The 19835-nt window shown below is 40.9% G+C and overlaps 1 protein-coding gene across 4 annotated transcripts in view; it reads right to left on the bottom strand.

Moving 5' to 3' along the window:
• The window catches only part of rptor (regulatory associated protein of MTOR, complex 1), a 231411-nt gene that overhangs the window by 21251 nt on the left and 190325 nt on the right, over window positions 1–19835 (bottom strand). For 2 of the 4 annotated variants that reach the window (XM_078265674.1, XM_078265658.1), the window contains exons 26-29: window positions 13812–13917; window positions 8631–8745; window positions 6001–6125; window positions 4383–4484 (exon numbers count right to left, since the gene is read on the bottom strand). In XM_078265674.1, the coding sequence (XP_078121800.1) occupies window positions 4383–4484; window positions 6001–6125; window positions 8631–8745; window positions 13812–13917 (448 nt within the window). Of the gene's footprint in view, window positions 1–4358; window positions 4485–6000; window positions 6126–8630; window positions 8746–13811; window positions 13918–19835 lie in introns of all 4 variants that reach the window. The other 2 variants (XM_078265666.1, XM_078265649.1) reach the window with 1 other exon arrangement.

The raw sequence follows: 19835 nt of genomic DNA on the forward strand, positions 1-19835 counted from the left end.
ACAGAATCTTAAATCCCCTTCACCACAGGGCATAAAGCAGGCAGGGCCGAGTCGCTGCTTGACTAGAGAACGCTCTGTGTGTGTGTGTGTGTGTGTGTGTGTGTGTGTGTATTGGAATGAGAGTTTGAGCGAGGCTGATAGTGAAAAAAAGGACATACTGAAATAATTGAAATGGGTTGAAGTTGTGTGTGATTAAATAAATCCATTAATCCTATCACACGTAATGACTTGCTACCTTGTTCAGTCTCTGTCTCTCTCTCTCTCTCTCTCTGGAAAAAACACAAAATAATGTTGAAGAACCAGCAAAGTAACAACAAGCCAGACAGACACAGAGTCCACAGAGATGGTTCACTGATGAAAAACGGTACAGAAGCCTGTTATTGGACAGCGGGGAAGGGATGAGCGAGGACAGGTTGCGCAGGGACTGGTGTGTGTGTGAGAGTTTGTGTGTGAGTTTGTGTGTGTGTGTGTGTGTGTGTGTGCGTGCCATTGTCTCCTTCAGAAATGTTCACAGTCTTGTAGCAACAACCTAGGTAGAGACGTTTTTTGGCAGCACAAAGACAGCCTTGTGTAACATTTCATCGGGTTTTACATTATTAATGCCACTGAGGCAATGCTAAAAATCGAAAAATTTCAAAGAACAGACATATCATTATTGTACTCTATCTGGAAAATGTTCCAAGCAATAGTAATAACTCTAAACTGATTATCGGGCTAGGAAGGGAGGTGGTGTGTGTGTGTGTGTGTGTGTGTGTGTGTGTGTGTGTGTGAGTGTGAGTGTGAGAGAGAGATATTGTAGATATTTTGGAAGTTTCTTGCCAAGTTTTAAAAAAAATTATAATATTTAGGCACCACAAGTTAAAGCTGGACTCTTCCGTAAAACTTTTCCAGAAAAGATCTCAGTGGAGTGGCTGTTTATATTAAAATTGCCTGCACTGTAGTCTGGATGCAGAGCCGACACAGCGACTGTCACTAACGACACATCCAGGATAACAAGCACACTATTCAATGTTAAAGTCTTAGTGAAGGCAAGGCTGCGGCCCGCTGCGGGAGAGTCCTCCTCAGGGGAAGTGTCTCTCACGGCCATTTGTGCCGCGAGAGCCAGGCAGACAGTGATGCTTGTTAAGTGTGTCGCCTTCTCTGCGGGTCCCCACAGAGCTGTGGTGACTCTGTGGCTTTGTAACGACGGAGACACATATGTGCAAAGCTGTGCGGTCCACACCTCTGCACGGATATCCAGTCCGCCAGTGAGTCAGCCAGTCGCTCGTCCTGACAGCTCTGCTCTGGCTGCTGCCAATTTGATGAATAATATGTGTCTTTTTCTATATGAGATGTGCTCTAAAAAAAAACAACATCTCTCTTAAGTTGTCTACTAGCAAAAGTAGAGCCTAAGGCTGAACGATGACTCGTTTTCAAATCGAAAATGGAGATTTGAAAGAATGCGATTAGCTAATCGTGGAGACCCCAATTAATCAAATGTGTAATATTTAGTTGAATGTTTGGTGTAACATTTGGTTTAACATTTTTATATCCCTCTTTTTATTATTACATTTACTGTTTTTTTCATAAGATGAATGCTGGAATAAAGATGCATATCACAGATTGTTAACAGAAATGTCCTATTTTCAGTGGATTTTATTTAACATGATGGTAGAAGGTGCAATATGTAGATGCTGATATTGAACTGAGGCATATCAGAGATTTCAGTTTACAGGAAAGTACTGATATTTTTTTATTGGAATTCTTTTATTATTATAACTATAGCTTTTGTGATAAATGTTCTGTGTTTGACTGTTCAATGTTCCATGCTTATTAAAAGGAAAACACTTATTGCTGGAAACTCATATCCATGTTGTCATCCTTGCATAAGAATATAGAGCCGTTTGATTTTTTTTCCTCCAAATCGTTCAGCTCTAGTCGAGTCCAGTCATGAGCACATGTGCTCGTGCTAAAACATTGGGTCACAGATCATTTAAAAAACTAGGGGTGTAACGATACGTCGATGTGGATCGATTCAATGATCATCGATCCAGTATCATCGAAGCAAAGTGAAAATATCGATACACATCATATTCATCTTTAAGATCCGCCTTTATTTTGAAATTGCCACTTTATATTCAATCTTTTTATTAAAAGGATTAGTTTGTTTTCCATTTAAATGCCTGGAAGAGCTCAGTTATACCGTTTAGTTGCTTTTTGTGAGTTGATATAAATGTTGATATTAACACAATTAGTAACTAACTGTGTTAAATGGGCATTAATGATATTGTCTCATATCGATCGCTGGCCCCTGAATTGGGTCGAATCAAAATCGTATTGCGGCAGACTTTGTGATGTCATCAATCATCGTTTTGTTGTCCGAGGAATCGATAAAATATCGTATTGGGATTAAACTTGTGATTTACACCCCTATTTAAGTAAATACGTTTTCAAAACAGACAAAAGTGCGCTGTTGAATTACTGCACTTATCGAACAGGGTATCGGGGGATCAGTGGAACATCCAATTATTCCTACAGCTGTCAGCTCCCATAAAAATCTCCCTGACCCTGAATCGACGGGGGAGAAACACTCGAGGCAGAAAAATGTGGAGCAGTAAGGAGTGATAAGAGAGAGAGAGAGAGAGAGAGAGAGAGAGAGAGAGAGAGAGAGAGAGAGAGAGAGGGCTACCCAGCACATCACACAAGAGGGTGGATGTCTCTGACAAGTGTGTTGTGTGTCAGGCCTGGTTCAAATATTTGGGAATAACTCTGCCTCACAAATTATGCAAGTGTGTCAACACAGAAGGTAAACACGGCAGCAAATCCACCAAGGTCCACAGTCTAAGTTTAAAATGATTAGCATTAATATATTTAGGCAACAGAGACAACCCTCTGAGCAAAGACTTAGCATTATTAGTTTGGACTGATGGAACTAAATTTAGACTTGTGACTCACAATCCAAAGCCTGCAACTGACATAGCAGAAGCCATTAACAACAGTGTGGAAGCAGAGTTAAAACTCTGGTTTCATATTTCATTTCATTGCATCAGGTCAAATCAATCATTATAAAGACCATATGTGACACACTCCCCTGGATTTGACTTATGCCAACCCACTGTGCTCAACAAATTTGCCACAATTTTTCTTCTGCACCACTAAAAACTTCTCTGGGCAACTTTTATTAAACGCGCACAACTATGGTAATTAATAGCAATAACCTATGCTGTGCTACTGTAGTGAGTGAGCGACATACTGGAGTTTCTCTCATTAGTGTCAGCTTCAACTCAGAGAGTGAATTCTGAGTTTAAAAACACCTGACTTATACTAAAGCACTCATCTTTGTTGAAACTGTTTTAGAGAGGTGTTGTTTCAGCATCATGGTCATTTTGAGGCTGTTGAACTGTTCTACAATAGTCTTTTTTTCAAAGAAGGAAAAACATTCTTCTTCTTGCAAATGAAAAGATGAATTCAAAAGCAATTAAAGTCACCTTTACTCAATTCAATACATCTGTGGATTTTGCTGCTGCAGCCTTACCTGGTCGGGTATGACCCGAAGCTATGTTAGCTAACTTTAGGTACACATTTCTGTCTAATTGAGCACACTGATTTATAAATATATAAATATAAATATATATATATATATATATATATATATATATATATATACACTTATTTCTCCTCTCTACTTGCTAATGTTAGGCTACTGTTGTCATTTATGAAATGTCTGTCATTTCAAAATCCTGAAATGTTCTGGTATACTGATTATAACCAAATGGAGTGGTTGTTTAGATTTAATATATATAAGTTGGCAGATTTTGTCTCTAAAGCATGGCAAAAAAGACAAAAAGGTTTATTTGTTTAACTTATGTTGCTATTCTGGTAGCTGGTCCCTTGCTATAAATAATGGTGTTGTGTAGGCCTGCTTGGGGCTGGGCATACTTGTTTTGTGCATGACAATAATAACATTATCCATTCATTCATTTATATATATTATATAAGTGGCACTTGTGGCTACATTGGCTTGGGTGCTGTTCAGCAAAAGCTACATAGGGTCCTTTTAAAGTGACAGAAGTTAAAATGGGATGTTTAAGAATCCACTTCGTCTCATCGACTACATAAGAAACCAAAGTCTTTATGATGCTTGATTTTACCAGATAAGGTAGCTCATTTGAAGCTTTTTACTAGAAAAACCCATTCAATAACTTAATCACTGTCTGCTTATATGGTCCAAAAAGCTTCTGCAGTTTAAAGTTGTAGGACTCAAAACTGGTACTACCTGGTGTGACAGTATGACTGGGAGGGGTGGACAGTGGGAGTATGGGTGGGTGGGTGGGTGGGTGGATGGGGGGCGGATAGTAAAATAGAGCGTGGGTCTTTACTGTGAGCGCTGGAGGTGGGCTGACCTCTGGTAGTGGGCAGCATGTCGGAAAGGCCCTGCCACGCCGTCACCATCTCCGGGTTTTTCTGGTCAGCAAAGTTCTTCCAGATACGCAACGCTCCATCGTCTGAAGAGAAAGAGAGAGGGGTGGGGGGTGGAAGTAGAAAGATACAAGTGAGAGCCGGCAAATATGGATAAAGAGATGCAGTGAGGAGCAAAGGCTAAGGCCAGAAGGATTTGGAGGAGCGTGTTAAACTGTGCAGGAGATTTGATGAAAACCTTGAGGACTCGTTTAAAAAAAACATGCAACACACAGCACGACTTAAACAAATATAAAACACACATCTTAAAAAGAATCAATAGAGACTGAGGAGCATCATCTTTAAAGGCCTGAAGGCGTCTTGTCGGTGTGAAACAAAGTGAGGCAGGATCTCGAACCCTAAAAACCTGTCTGGACAGCCGTGCTGGAAGAAGAAGTATTCTACGGAGCCCCCCTGGGGTCAGCTGATAAAAAAAAACGAATCCGTGCTCTCGGTACGCACAGTTTCATAATCCTATTCTCGGTTTTATAAACCGTACGCACAGATTCATAATCCGTGCTCTCGGTTTTATAAATGTAAGCAAAATTAGAAAGATATTCACAGATTCGAACTTCTGGGATCAATTCTCTATAGCGAAATGTAATTAAATCACAAACGACGCATCTTTCCTAACGTAGTATGGTTAACAACAAGCTACAAACTCATTTTCATCAAAATGAGCCATCCTCCGACCTGGAGAAATAACATTATTGGTCTCTATGAGCAGCCGGCGGTGAGACGGCAGTCAGTCAGACCCGATGTGTTTAGGGACCATCTACAAACTACAACACAGACACAAAAATATCTATTCATTTAATGATTAAATAAGGTAGTGTCTCCAAACTTATTTTTTAAAAGTAAACGCTGTAGTATTCCACCACTGCTGGACAGAGTAGCTGACACACAGAGCTTAACATAAAACATGTCCATGCACTCTTATGAGAGAGCTACTGCGGCCCATAAAAGTCTCCACTTGATTTACATTCTGCGTTTTACTTTTTTAATGCTGTATTTTTTTTTTTTAAATAACTAATGTCCACCCTGATATCCTTCACAGCATGACTGATGTAGAAAAGCTGAATAAGTGCACATTACATTTTTGATGAGATGGAATTTAAATGTGTTAATCCCCATGCTTTATTAAGTTTTCAGGAGGTGCGCAGTGAAATACGTTTCATTCGTTATTAGTTTAATGTTGCACTGTTAAGATAAAACAAAACGATGTGTGTGTTTCTGTGTGTTTTTTAGTGTTTTCTACAGTTCTTCGGGGTTATGGAGATAAAGCTATGGAGGATATTGGCTTTGTTCTATTGATGAATGATGATGCATACGCACGAGTGTTTTGTGTGTGTGTGTGTGTGTGTGGGAGGGGGGGGGGGGCAAGAGTCAAGTGTTTAAGGCTCGTTGCTGCTACAAATGAGTCCCGTTGCGATTTCCACTCTGCTGGTGGGCGTGAACATTTGAGCTGCTCAGTCAAGGAAAACATTAGTAATTTCTAACTTTCAGTTTTTACTCTTCCGTGCGAGTGTATTCCTATATGTGCGTACAGTATGTGTGTCAAACCTGTTGCAGTGAGTAGTAATGAACAGTCATGTCCGTTCAGGTACTCCATGGCCGTGATGCGAGTGTAGCGAGGGTTTCCGTTGTAGAAGTAGTCCAGCCTCTCGCCCTTCTCCCAGTCCCAGAAACTACAGCAAACACACACATACATTCACTCTCATTAATCTCGGCTACATTTACAAACTATCAAGTTTGAAACAGAATCATTTGCAAAAAGGTCTTAAAGCTATAGTGCGTAGTTTCTGTCTCCCCCAAGCGGAATTCTTAGCAATGACAGCAAAACTGTCCACGCATCCACAAGATACAAGCCTTCTGTAATCGCGCACCACCCCCACCCCTCCTCCACGCAGTTGCTTGTAACCAAGGAGGACACAGGATTAAAAAAAACATGATGGACTCTTCAGAAGAGGTAATTATGTTCGCTCTATTTTCTGTGCGAAAGTCGCCGACGACACAATCTTCTGAACATACTGAGAAATACAGAGAGAGTTGTGTGGAGCTGATAGTCTTAAGGCTGTGACACACCAACCCGACGGCAGAAAAGGCAGTCAGACTGATCATTCGGCTCCCGGCGGTCCAAAAAGTTCCTCGGAACACACTGAAGCGACACCGAATTGAGCGTACGTTCTGCGTGTGCGCGAGACGTAATACGTCTCCATAACAGCAGGCGACACTAATCTGTATTGTCGGCCAAAAAATGAAAACCGGAAATGAGGAACGTGTCACGTGGGTCTGGCTTCTCCCGAATTTCAAAGCCGACCATAATGGCGGCTCCTTCGGAATACGATCTTGTATTGTACGAAAATAGTTCACTGAAACGTGTTTCTGAAAAATTTTAAGCGAGAAATAGGCCATGTAGTTGCTGAATCTGTTTTTTTGATCGACAAAGGTCAGTTTGAAAGATTCTGGTCAGATTTTGAGAGCCGTTCGCCACGCTCATCCTGCTCGTCATTTCCGGTAAGTGTTTTAACTAGGGCTGTCAAAATAACCTTAAATAATATATATATATATATATATATAATAGCCTTAAAAAAAATAACGCAGATTAACCCATTCCATATTGAAGTTTGACCCGGAGCCGTTCTAGCCACCATTGGACTGTAAAATGAAGGAGGGAGACGAGAATATTCTGCCTGGATTATTAATTGGAACATTTACTTGTAAAAATCTTCTTCCTGCCAACCCTGGCTACCGAAATCTGGTGCCACTGATATGTCTGCGCTTCTCTCTGATGCTCTGAAAATGATACAGGTAACACAAACACCGCTGCATGTTACGCTAGTTAACACTATACTCGACAGAAGCTAACGTTAGACTACCGCTAGCTAGTAGCTGGATTAAACATGGTTAAAATGCTGACAGCTAACGCTAAACGGTGTAAAGTTTGTTTTACTGTAGAGGATTCAACACCGGGATGTAACAATCTGCAGCTGCCGTCGGAGAAACAACACAGACGGTGCGTTCAATGAAACTGGTGAACTATAGCCTCCTGGTGCATTTGAAGTTATTGTAAATGTCCATTTCCCATCTGGTGGTTGTTTTTGTCGTTCAACAGCAATTTACTAGTGAAATAAGTTATTGTTATACATTATTATTTAATCATTTAATTTTGTCACCGACTGTTGTTTAGTACCCTTTTTTTTTCTTTTCTTACTTTCTTAAAAAGTATCGGTTCAGGCGCCGTTAATTACGTATGCGATTAATTAATCACAGAGAATGTAATTAATTAGATTACATTTTTTAATCGATTGACAGCCCTAGTTTTAACATAAGTGCACTGATTCGCTAGTCAAGGGCTAGCACTCCACCAATCAGATTGGTCATTCAGTCCGACTGCCCACTGGATGATTCAACAAGTCAAATCGGCCCAAATTAAAGCCGACGGCTCCTCTGACTGACGATGGCACGGAACACACCAAACAGACTCGAGTCACCGACCTCGCCAAACTGTCCGACGGCCGATTATCTGGTTGGTGTGTCAGCGCCTTTAAATAGCTTTGTATCAACTCATTTGGCAATGGCTTGAATGTAATGGACGTTCATTAATATCAAAAAGTTACGCACTAAAGCTTTAAATAGGGCTGGGTTTAAAGAAAATTGATTTTCCAATTCAAATCGATTATCATTGAATCATCAAAAAATCGATTCCTAAAATCCAAGAATCGATATTTCGGTCTGTATCTTATGAAAGTTGAATACCTAAGGAATCAACTGGTACTAACTATGTCGTGCTAGCTTGTCAGGAAGGGGGTTCTATAAAAAAAAACTGGAATGGCCATTTTCAAAGGGGTCCCTCTGTCACCTCCAGATATCTGAATGAAATGTCTCTCAATACTCACTGACTGTAGAGTGTGCAGAGCTGCACTTTACTGTGTTCATGTTAAATAAAAAGTACATTAATGTAACTGCTTTAAGGTCAGTTCTTAATGTATACATTCATACTTTTAAGAATGCAGCAGGTAAGAGGAAACCGTGTATAATTGTAGAATATCTCACATATCCAAGCTAAATTGGTATTGTAACTGAAATGCTCCTAACCTAATTGATATTGAATCTAAAATAAAATTGAATATTCGATACCCAGCCCTAGTCTTAAAGCTGATTTGGGTTTTTCATTCCGTGTGTTCTCTGACCAGATGCTGTCCTTGTCGGCCACAGCGATGCAGGTGTTGAAGGGGTGGAACTTCACAACAGATGGTACTCCAGGGTTGCGGTTGATGAATATTTGATCATCCAGACGGGAAACACCTGTAATGTTTGTGTGTGTGTGTGTGTGTGTGTGTGTGTGTGTGTGTGTGGAGGGGGGGGCGAGAGACACAGAAATGGAACAAGTGTAAAAAAAAGGAGGAAAAATCACAAATTAATCTTTTATACCTTATGAGCTTGGCTTGTACCGGGCCTGTAATTCCATGTAATGCTTCGAGGAAATAGCTACAACCTTGCACTCTGAATCCAACACTGAAAAAAGTTCTCGTCATCTTTTGTTGCTTTTGTATCTTACCAAGCTATCTGCCCTCACTCCATTTGTTCTTACTTAAAGGCAGGGTTGGTAACTAAACTTAAAGTAAGGAAATTTGTGTTTGGTGATTATTTCTCTGTGAACAGCTTATTCTGCCATTGACTCGATGTTTGGTGGATTGGATGATTGAAGTTTGAAGAAACATGACATTGGAAATTCAACAATGGGGTTGAGTTCAGGACTGTGTGGGATGCAATCCCACAGTAGTGTGTGACCAGGCTGGCGACCAGCATGAGGAGGTGCCAGGCTGTTGTGGCTGTGTATGGTTCTTCCACACGCTACTGAGGCTCCTGTTTGTGAAATCAATAAATTGTTCAATTGCCAATATGTCTTGTTTGTTCAAACTTCAATCATCCAATCCATCAAACACCAAACGAGTCAATGGCAGAATAAGCTGTTTGGCACTGGCAGTTTATTTCCAACGTACAATTTTTACATGTATTGTTTGAAATGGTCTTTACACCGTGACAGCAAGAAATAACGAATGGGCTCTGAAAAAGAAGCAAAAAATATCTGTCATCTGTAGCTGCTGTAATCCTGTAAAAACGTCCACCAATCACTGCCTCGCTATCCGGTTGGAAAGAACCGATCAAATGCCTCCTCACCCCGCTGCGTGTTCTCTACCCCTCCCGTGTACGAGCCTGAGGTCAGTACGCGTCGTCGCCGCATTGCTAATAGTAGTCATGCTTGTTTTAAACATTCGGTCAATCATTTCAGGCAGCAGGACAGTGTATGTGGGACGATGGTATTGAAAGAACATGTCACCCAGTAACAGTGTGTCTATGGCACAGAGGAATTATATAGATCAAACAACAGATGTAATATAGGCTTGGTTTTGGTCTTTTGGTGGGATTTATTAAAAATACTGTATAAAACCGTGCTAAAATACAGGCTGCGTCTAAAATAAAATGAAAATCTACTCAATTAAAAATTTACTATACAGTATAGTGGACAACAACTGTCCGACGTTTTATTTGAGTTTTTGAATTGAGTGCACTGCATTTTATAGAAGCAAAGCGTACATCAAGAGACTCCACGCCTTTGAGTGATGACGCAAATGATAATGAATTAATAACTGTTTGAAAATCTCACTTCACTGCTCATTATTGAGTAAACTATTGAGAGTCTGCTATATAGGGAATAGTGAGTTTGTGAACAAGGGAGTGATTTCAGAGACAGCCACAGTCTGTACGTGTATATGTGCGTATGTGTACTTTAGAAAAAAATATGTAAAAAAAAAAAAAAAAAGATATCTGTGTTTGTTGTTAAAAATGTTTTCTCTAATTAAGATGAAACTTTGATAATGCCAGTGGGGAAACTGAGAATCTGTAGATGAAAATAGGACAGAACAGAGAGAAACCAGAACAGAAATAAAGAGCAACTAGGCTCTTAAAAACAAAACAAACAGAATGTTAAAACCAGAACATACTGGAATGACGCTAAGGTACAAAATAACAATAGAAGAACTTGAGGCAAAGCAAAAAAAAAAAAAAAACCATATGGCAGTCAATGTTGGGAGAGTCAAGGCAGAGAAAAGCCTAGTGGTGTACCCCTTTGGCAGATTTTTAATGAAGTATAACACAGTATCAATGCACAGATAAAACAGATAAGTTCACTGCTTCGACAGGCGTTGCCATGGCAACAACACTTATTGGTTCACAAGCCTGTCCTTGGCTACCTGAGCGCCCTCTCGAGACCGCCGTGATGACATGAAAAAGAATGAGGAAAAATCCATCACGAACTCATCGCAGATTCAGCCGTGTTGGAAAATAAATAAAGAAATAAAGAAATATCCAAAGTAGTTGGAAGGGGAAAAGGAGATACGAGAAGCTGAGGCATTTGGTTCAAAGGTGAACAAGATCGTCGTCATCGTTTGTGCTGTTTGACGGCACACTCGATGTGGAACTACTGTGCAATCTGAAACTACCCCCGAGGACTTCAGAACTGCTGATGTCTGATCAGACTGATGATGGGTGTGCATTTTGCATCACCAAGACAAGTAACATTCCAAGTCAAATCAGGTTTGTAAGCCCAAAGTTTTTCTTTTGCACATTTTTTTCTTCTCTTATTTCTAGCTTTCCTACCTCTCCCTCGCCTCCTCTGTCCTCAGTCTTCCTCTCCCTCCCTCCATCCTCCTTTCATCTTACCTCAAGTCTATCTGAAGGGAACAGACTGAATGAGGGCAACCCTAATGCTACCTTCTCTCTTTAAAAAATATATATATATATACTGTGAGTATAGAGGGGAATTCAATGATTTACCAAGCAGTCAGAAAGAGAGGGAGATACATGTGCGGGAGCAAGCCTCAACTCTGACGCCAATTGCCTCGTGACTCTCTCTGTGTGTGTGTGTGTGTGTGTGTGTGTGTGGAGGGGGCTGCCAATGACGTTGGGGGTGTTAGCTATTCTGTTTGAGAAGAGCTCTGACTTCACTTGGGGAGTCTGATTGTATGCTGGCACCCCCAGGCTCTGTAATGTGTGTGTGTGTGTGTGTGTGTGGGTGTGTGTAAGCGGAGTCCTCTGACTCAGAAACAGGGTTGTTTCTGACTGTGGATGGATTTCTCTAATCGTCTTTCATATCTGCAAATCATCTGCACGCTCACTCACGTCTGAAAAAACGCAGCACCACCTACACCCGGTGTGTGTCTCAGTCCGTCTGTCTGTCCTTTTTTTGGACAGTCTAGATGTCACTCAGAGTCTAAACGTTCAATTAAACATGATTTTCAGGGCTTATGTTTTGTGATCAATGTATTGGACAATGCTGGCCATAGAGCTACTAATCAGACAGGACTGTTCTAAAATGTTATTCTCTAAGGCCTAGTCCACATGTACATAGGCAAGGCAAGTTTATTTATATAGCACATTTCATACCTGTGGCAATACAATGTGCTTCACACAAAACAAAAGCAAGGGTCAGTACATGATCATAAAAACAGTAGGAATACAAGCATAACATTAAGGCATAAAAAACAGTAAAAGATAAAAGCATAAAGAAAAGAATATTAAAAATCATCGGTCTACCACAATAAGTAATAATGCTTCAGTGAAGCATTAGCAGAAGGCATCTGTAAAGAATTTTGTCTTAAGTCTGGATTTAAAACTGTGAGTAGTTGGGGCGTTTTTGATGCCTTCTGGAAGTTGGTTCCAGAGGTGAGCCGCATAATGGCTGAGTGCTGCTTCACCCTGTTTGGTACGGAGAGTGGGTTTTTCTAAAAGATGTTTCTGCTCTGATCTGAGAGACCTGAGTGGTACATACTGCAGAAACACGTCCGATAGATACTTTGGCCCTATTCCATTAAGTGACTTGAAAACAAGAAGCAATGCTTTAAAGTCAACCCTGTAACTTACTGGGAGCCAGTGCAGGGATTTCAAAACAGGGGTTATGTGCTCAGTTCTTTTTGTTTTTGTAAGAACTCTGGCTGCTGCGTTTTGTATCATTTGAAGCTGTTTAAGGGTCTTTTTTAGGAAGGCCTGTGAACAGCCCATTGCAATAATCAACCCTACTGGAAATAAAAGCATGAATCAGTTTCTCTAAGTCATCTTTTGACATAAAACCCCTAAGTTTGGCAATATTTTTGGGATGGTAAAAAGCTGATTTAGTAATTGCTTTCATGTGGCTGTTAAAATTTAGATCGCTGTCTATGAGGACGCCAAGATTTCTAACAGTATCCTTAGCAGTAGAGACAGAGCTGCCCACCTGAAAAACAGAGCTTTTATGAAGACAAAAGTGGATACAGATATGAGGAATCAGCAGGGAGAATGGGGAGACTGTAGGATCCGGACACTGAAGCTAACGTTATGTCCAACGTTATGTTTGCAGCAAGCATTTTGTTACCAAGTCAAATATCCAAATAAGTAAATATTATTTTTTTTTAAAGATTATTTTTTAGGCTTTTAGTTTGACAGGACAGCTAGGTGAGAAAGGGATGCAGGAAATCGTCACAGGTCGGATTCGAACCCCGGACCTCTGCGTCGAGGCATAAACCTTGACGTATATGTGCGCCTGCTCTACCCACTGAGCCAACCCGGCCACACTCCAAATAAGTAAGTTAACTAAACACACGTAGCGTTGGACATATTGTTAGCTTAGTGTCAGGAGCCAACATTTCTGATATAAAATCTGAAATGTTATTAATGTGACTCTTTTTGAACAAAAATGAGTGTTCGATAATCATTTCAACAATGTATTTTTGTTGATGAAAATGCATCCTATATTTGACTTGTTCCATATATCATTTTTATGATTTGTATCATTTTATTTTCCCATGCTTGTCTGACTTCATCATCTCTGGGATTTTGATGCTGTGTGCATCTTGTAACCGTTTTGCTTTGCCGTGTGTATGACGTGCGCTTTATAAATAAACTTTCCTTGCCCTTTAGAAGATATGACACCAGCCATGTCGTGTAATGCAAATGTGATTAAAACCTGGGATGACATTTTGATAACTGATTTAATCTTATTTCAAGTAATATCTGATGTAATTGAATTCTGCATTTAATGTGCAGTCCAGGGTTCCTTTTAGCTTTAAATAAATAAGAAGACTCTTCCTGCAAGACTTGTTAAATATAAATGGCGTTGTGTTCAGAAGAGTTCCATCTTGGGTCTTATTTGTGTTTTTGGTCTACAATATCTAAATACTCTTAAAATAAAATGAAATACTATTTCAATAGTATTGTGGGAGCAACACTGAACAAAATGTAAAGATGACGGATATCTGCCTAAATATTGTCTTTTGGTAGCCTTATGTTAACAAGCCTATGGTGTTTCAAAAATGACTGGGTTGTGTGTCACTCACCCCTTTGTGTGATGCCTCGGCTCTGCCTTCTCACGCGAGTGTTTCTCAGGAACCTCCACTGGCGCTCCATCCTCACCTGGCTCTCCAGGTCATGCTCCTCTGGAATCTGAAAGAGTGAGTTACAAAAAGGACAGAACAGAGAGAGAGAGAGAGAGAGAGAGAGAGAGAGAGAGAGAGAGAGAGAGAGAGAGAGATGGTTCAATGCATTACATATACTGCGCCCTCTGTGAAAATATAGAAACACAGTGGAAGCATAGAATAAATACTCCAGACACCGATTGTTTTCTAAAGCTGTCAAGTAAGCCTCCTTGAAACATCGGCATTAAACCTGGTCTAACTTTAGAAGGCAAAAAGAACATTAAAATATCCGTGTTTAAGTGTCCAGAGGCAGATGACAGGAATACACACAGGAGAACAAGCTACTAGGGCTGCTCGATTATAGAAGAAATAATAATCATTATCAGTATTTACAATGATTATGTATGGACCTTAAGAAAGATGTTGCATTTATTAAATAAAAAAAAAAAATTCACATGGTAAAACGCCATTTTATCCCACTAACAAGGCTCGAAATAGCACCACACTTCAACGGTAGCATAATGAAGGTATCTACATGCAAACCGACAGTTTATTAAAAAGATAGATTATAAAGCGTTCGTGTTTACATTTGGGAGCCATCTTGGAAAACAGTCATGAGCAGTCGAACCACGAATGCCGTGCAACCAGTAACATAGCTCAAACACAGCGTTCGTGATTACAAAATGGTGTGGTCCGCCGACTTTCGCGCGCAGAAACTCGAGTGATGCGTTTCACGTCACGGCTGAGAAAGGGAACAGCAGCGTTCAGCTTTGGAGAGGACATAAACATTACGAGATAATAACCTCTTCTGAAGAGTTCATCATGATTTGTTTTTTAATCCTCTGCGTCTTCCTCGATTTGACGGGATAAACGCTACTAGCAACTGCGTGGAGGAGGGGTGGGGGTGCGATCACAGAAGGCTTGTATCACGTGGCTGCGCCGACAGTGTTGTTGTCATTACTTAGAATTCCTCACGGGGGTGACAGATCCCGCACTATGGGCCCTATCTTGCACCGAAGAGTGTGTTCAGGTGCATTCTTGGCGTATTGCTATCTTGAGGCAGCGGGAAGTGATCGCGCTATTGACAAAAACCTGGTCTGAAGTCAATAGCGCAGCATTTCATTGTTATTTTAACAGCAAATTAGTAAAATGCGTCTAGGCTTATGCACAGCTCGGACACACTATGCTTGTTACACACACACAGGGAAGCGCAGCAGCACACAAACATGCAAAAGATTACAAATAAAAATATTTCAGTGCAAATCCGCCATCATAATAGCAATGCACCAAGGTACACGTCTGGCTTTTAAAGGGAATGGGAGATGACACTGATTGGTTTATTGCATGTTCCTCCCAAAACACACCTATGAATAATGAGGACACTAAGTACAACCCTTTTGAACCATGCGCCCGGCGCACAGACCCTTTTTTCTGCGGTCAAACTAGCAAAAGTGAATTTGGACACGCCCCTAACGCACCTGCGCCATGCAGCTCACGCCGTGTGCTTAGATTATTAAAATAGGGCCCTATAGCTTTAATTGACTCCCGGTGTATGTGTATGTGTATGCTGTATGCTCAGGTACCTGTACGTTTCTACATTCCTTTTTGGGGAAATACGTTTATTTGCTTTAAAAAAAAATCTATATTTCTACAGTTTATCTATCTACTAGCACTTCTGCACAGCGTCTATGGTTGCCACAGTGAGCACAGGTTTCAGTTAAGGCAAAGTCACTGTCCAGAAGGTAACTCTTGCTAAAAACCCACAAATAGCCATTTTTACATTAGGGTTTGTGTATGCAGCAAACAAATGAGATACAAGATGTTAATAAGTGAGCTTTAGGGGCGTTTTCACACCGACAGCCTTTAGTTCGGCTGAATCAAACTAGAGTTTGTTTGGGCAGGTGAGAACACGGCAATTGAACTCTGGTGCGCATCAAAGCGGACCAAACAAGCGTACCGAGACCTGCTTGAAGAGGTGGTCTCGGTACGCTTTCATTCGAACTCTGGAGCGGTTCGTTTGTGATGAGAACGTGATCTGTACTCGAACCGCACCAACTATATGTACTCCGCAAGTCTGAGCTAACGTCTCCTGTAGTCAGGTGTGTTTAGCAATCTGTTAAACAGAAGGGCAGCAAACTGTAGCAGCTTGCAGTGTTTCTATCACAGAAATAGACTGCAGTCAAGCTTGCCGTCCGTTACTCGTATCTCCGTGGTCAAACCAGCTGCCGCTAAAATTGGAGATAGACACCGGCAGAGCAGTGCGAAGTCTCGGTGACCAGAGCAGATGTAGTCACGTCTCTCGCGAAACAATGTCTGATCATTTTAATGAAATGAGCTGGTTTGACCACTAGACCAGAACACAGGACCTTCTTCCTGTATTTACTTTCTTGCTCTTGCCCCCAGACATATCCGACCAATAAGAGGGCTGGACGTTCTTGCCTGATTTGTAATGATGCATTTTGGTACGCTTGGATTTTTCCAGGTGTGAAACCAAACCAAACCAAACCGACCGAGGGCAAATCGCTCCAAGTTTACTAACTCACCAACTGATTGGGACCAAAGCAAACAAACTACAGGTGTGAAAACGCCCTTAGTGAGCTGTTGGTAGGCTCTTTTTTGTTGTTGTTGGACAAAGCCATGTTAGCTCTTTTCTCTACTACTCTTTATGCTAAGCTACACACAAGATTGATGTTGATCTTCTGATTTCATTCTCCAAAAGAAAGCATGTAAACGTGTACCTCAAAATGTTGAGCTATTCCTTTAAGGCTTAAGTTGTCAGGTGACGATATGTTCTCAGACTGCAGCATCGGACTCACCGATAATACCGCAAGTTATCAACTCGTCTCATCACATTACGCGGTTACTTAGATAATGAGTCAAGTCATCAAGTTTACTTCATGCAATCACATCAGCTCACATCTGGTGAGCAGAGGCACAATATGAAAAGTATTAACTTTATTAAGTCTTGTGCAACAAAATGGGCCCCACAGAGTTAGTCCCAGCTTGATTTTCATGACTCCCTTTTTAATATGACATTCAATATGCAGAATGTAATATAAAGCCGAGTGACGTCTTTTTACAGTTTAAAGTAAGACAATCGTAAATTAAAAGCTTGGGCATTGCTATTATTATGCATATTTGATAGATACATAAATGAAAAAACTGAGTGTAAACAACAGAGAAAACCTGCAATAGTGTGTGCTTATTAAGCACATTTCTACAGTGAGGCCTCCCTACTGAATGCTAAACAGCATGACACACACACACACACACACACACACAGTGCCATGTGACTATATTACTACTGTGTGTAATCAATATTCCTGTAATGTCCTCACTCAGCGCATGTTGCTTTAAGGGAAACACACATTTTAACACCTCTGAGCAAAGATTATGAATAAATATATTTGTGTATGAGAGGTGTATTTACAGTGTGTGTTTCGGTGAGTCGGGTTAATCTGTATATCACATACAGTGTCTGCATTTTATGGTTCCCTACCGAGCCTGTGAGAAGGCAGATTCTGCAGTTGGTCTGTTGTACTCCCAGAGCTCTGTGTGTGTGTGTGTGTGTGTGTGTGTGTGTGTGTGTGTGTGAGAGAGTGTGTGTGTGTGCCAAGGTAAGAGACAGCTGACATGGTAGTTCCCAGGGTTGTGGTGCTGCCCTGTGTCAGCTGCTACCGTAATGCATAATGAGACCCTGTGGTAAGAAAAAGAAAATGTGTGTGTGAAATAGAGAGAGAGACTCTTGCATATAGTCTCCACAGAGCTCTAGACATTATGGATATAGAGTAAAAAATCCTCAGTAAACGACATGGCCAAAAGTATGTGGACACTCAAACATTACGCCCAGATGCGATTGTTTTACATTTAAATTGTAAACCGTGGTTAACTCCCATGGATGCAGCTAGAAAAGACTCCATTCTTTATCTTTGGCTGCATTCTTAATGTCGTCGCTGTCGGGTGAAAACCGAGTCCAAAACCGTTGTTTTTCAGAAAATGAAAAAAAGGCTCATTGACCCACTACCAGCATCACTACCAGCATATAAAACAGATCTAGAGCGATTCATTAGCCAGGCCGGCATATCAGTCAGTATTAGTTTATCGCACACATATCGGTGTCGGTGGATATGAAATGGCAGTAGAGAAATGCCAAACTGACAGGTTGATTTTCACGCTGTAAATTGTCCCGTTCAGTATCGTGATCATTAATAATTCAAGCAAATGAAGGGGATCTGCTCACGGAGCTGTAGTTCTGTGGCTCTGTTGTGTTGAGCACGTAGTTTATATACTCTCCGTTTTCCAGAGTTTCTGCAGGTTTCACCAAGTTAAATGTAAGACTTTTTAAGACCTATATCACGACATCAAAAACAAAGTCAGATGTCAGAGTCCGGAAACATTGTCTGTTTCCATGGTCGGTCTCTCTCTCTCTCTCGCTCTCTCACTCACACACACTCACACACACACACACACACATATTAACCTGTAGCTGTTTTTAAATCACTTTCCCTTGCTTGCTTGTGAAGACAGTCTGTCCTTGCTTCTCACACACCCCTAAAGCTCTCGTGCTGCTGACACAGTGATATGATAACCTGTGTGCAGATTTTGAGGCACGCACGCACGCACACACACACACGCACACACACACCTTTGTAATGGAGTGGAGTTTTATGGCAGCACTCAAAATTTTGCCAACACAGCATTCTGATTCGTGCTACAGTAAAACCCCTCTCCTCCTCTTTGCGCCCGCTCTTTTACTCACTCCTCCAATCATTGCTCTGCTTTTTATCACCTTTTGTTGACACTTCTGGCTCCATTTTCCTTTCATCCAGCCATGCTCTTTAAAGTTTTACTTCACTTTCCCCCACCCTCTCCCTCCCCGTCTGTCTGTCTGTCTGTCTGCCCCTGGATGTATTCTCTCCTCTTTCTTAAAAATATTTTATTTTCATCACATATTACCTTTTCCTTTGTGTGCGCTCTTTTTGTCTCCTGCAGCCCTCCTTTTCCCCCAAACGTCTTTGTGCTGTAAATATTATATTTTATTAAAAATCTACATTTCTCTTCACTCTCTGTCTGTATCGTCCACTCTCTCTCATGCACACCTTTCTTATACTTTTTGTACATCTTTTTCTTCCTCGACTCCCGAAACTTCCTATTTCCTCCTCTGTTTGACCCTCACACTGTTTGACCCTCACACAAATTTTTTATATATAAATAATCCCCTCCTTCTTTGTTCAACTTCGACAAAATGTGCTGACACATTTTTGTCCAGGGAGGATGGCATGTTGAGGTTATTTAAACAGACGGAAGCTTGATTTCATTTCATTACAGAATTCGGCACCAACTACTGTGCGCGATAAAAAGCACCGGAGGATGTTAAGTTATGGAGTTATGAAAACTCAATTATTCAGCAAAGCCATCTTGTGCAAGCAGCAGGTTCTTCCTCACAGTGTGACTGGTCCCGAGCCGGCTGTTTTCCATAGGACTCCACATTACACTTTTTTTTTTTTATCCGTTCTATAACACAGTCCATGTCCTCAGGTGGCTCAGCCACTCCTGAAGCCATTGTAAAATGCATGACAAACGCACACCTGTGACACTCACTTCACAAATACTGAGGTGAAAACCGAAATTACCTGTCATAGTACTTCTTTGTTGCTTAGCAACCACTCTGAGCTACTATTCAATAACTGCATTGCTTGGCAGAGGAATAGTAAAGGAAATATTGTTTTTAAATTATTGATTAAAGAAAGAAAAAAAATAAAAGCATCTGCTCTTTTTTTCGTTGAATAATGTAAAAAACAAAGTGTCTGCATTTCATCAAAGCTATAACTCAGCTTACATGTTTCTTTGGGTCTGTGTGTATCGTTTAAGACACAAAGGACTGTCATTGGACTCACACTGGCAGGGCAGAGTGAGAGAGAAAGACAAAGACGGTTAAACGGAAGA

This window comes from Sander vitreus, chromosome 2 (assembly GCF_031162955.1).
Source record: "Sander vitreus isolate 19-12246 chromosome 2, sanVit1, whole genome shotgun sequence".
NCBI lineage: Eukaryota > Metazoa > Chordata > Actinopteri > Perciformes > Percidae > Sander > Sander vitreus.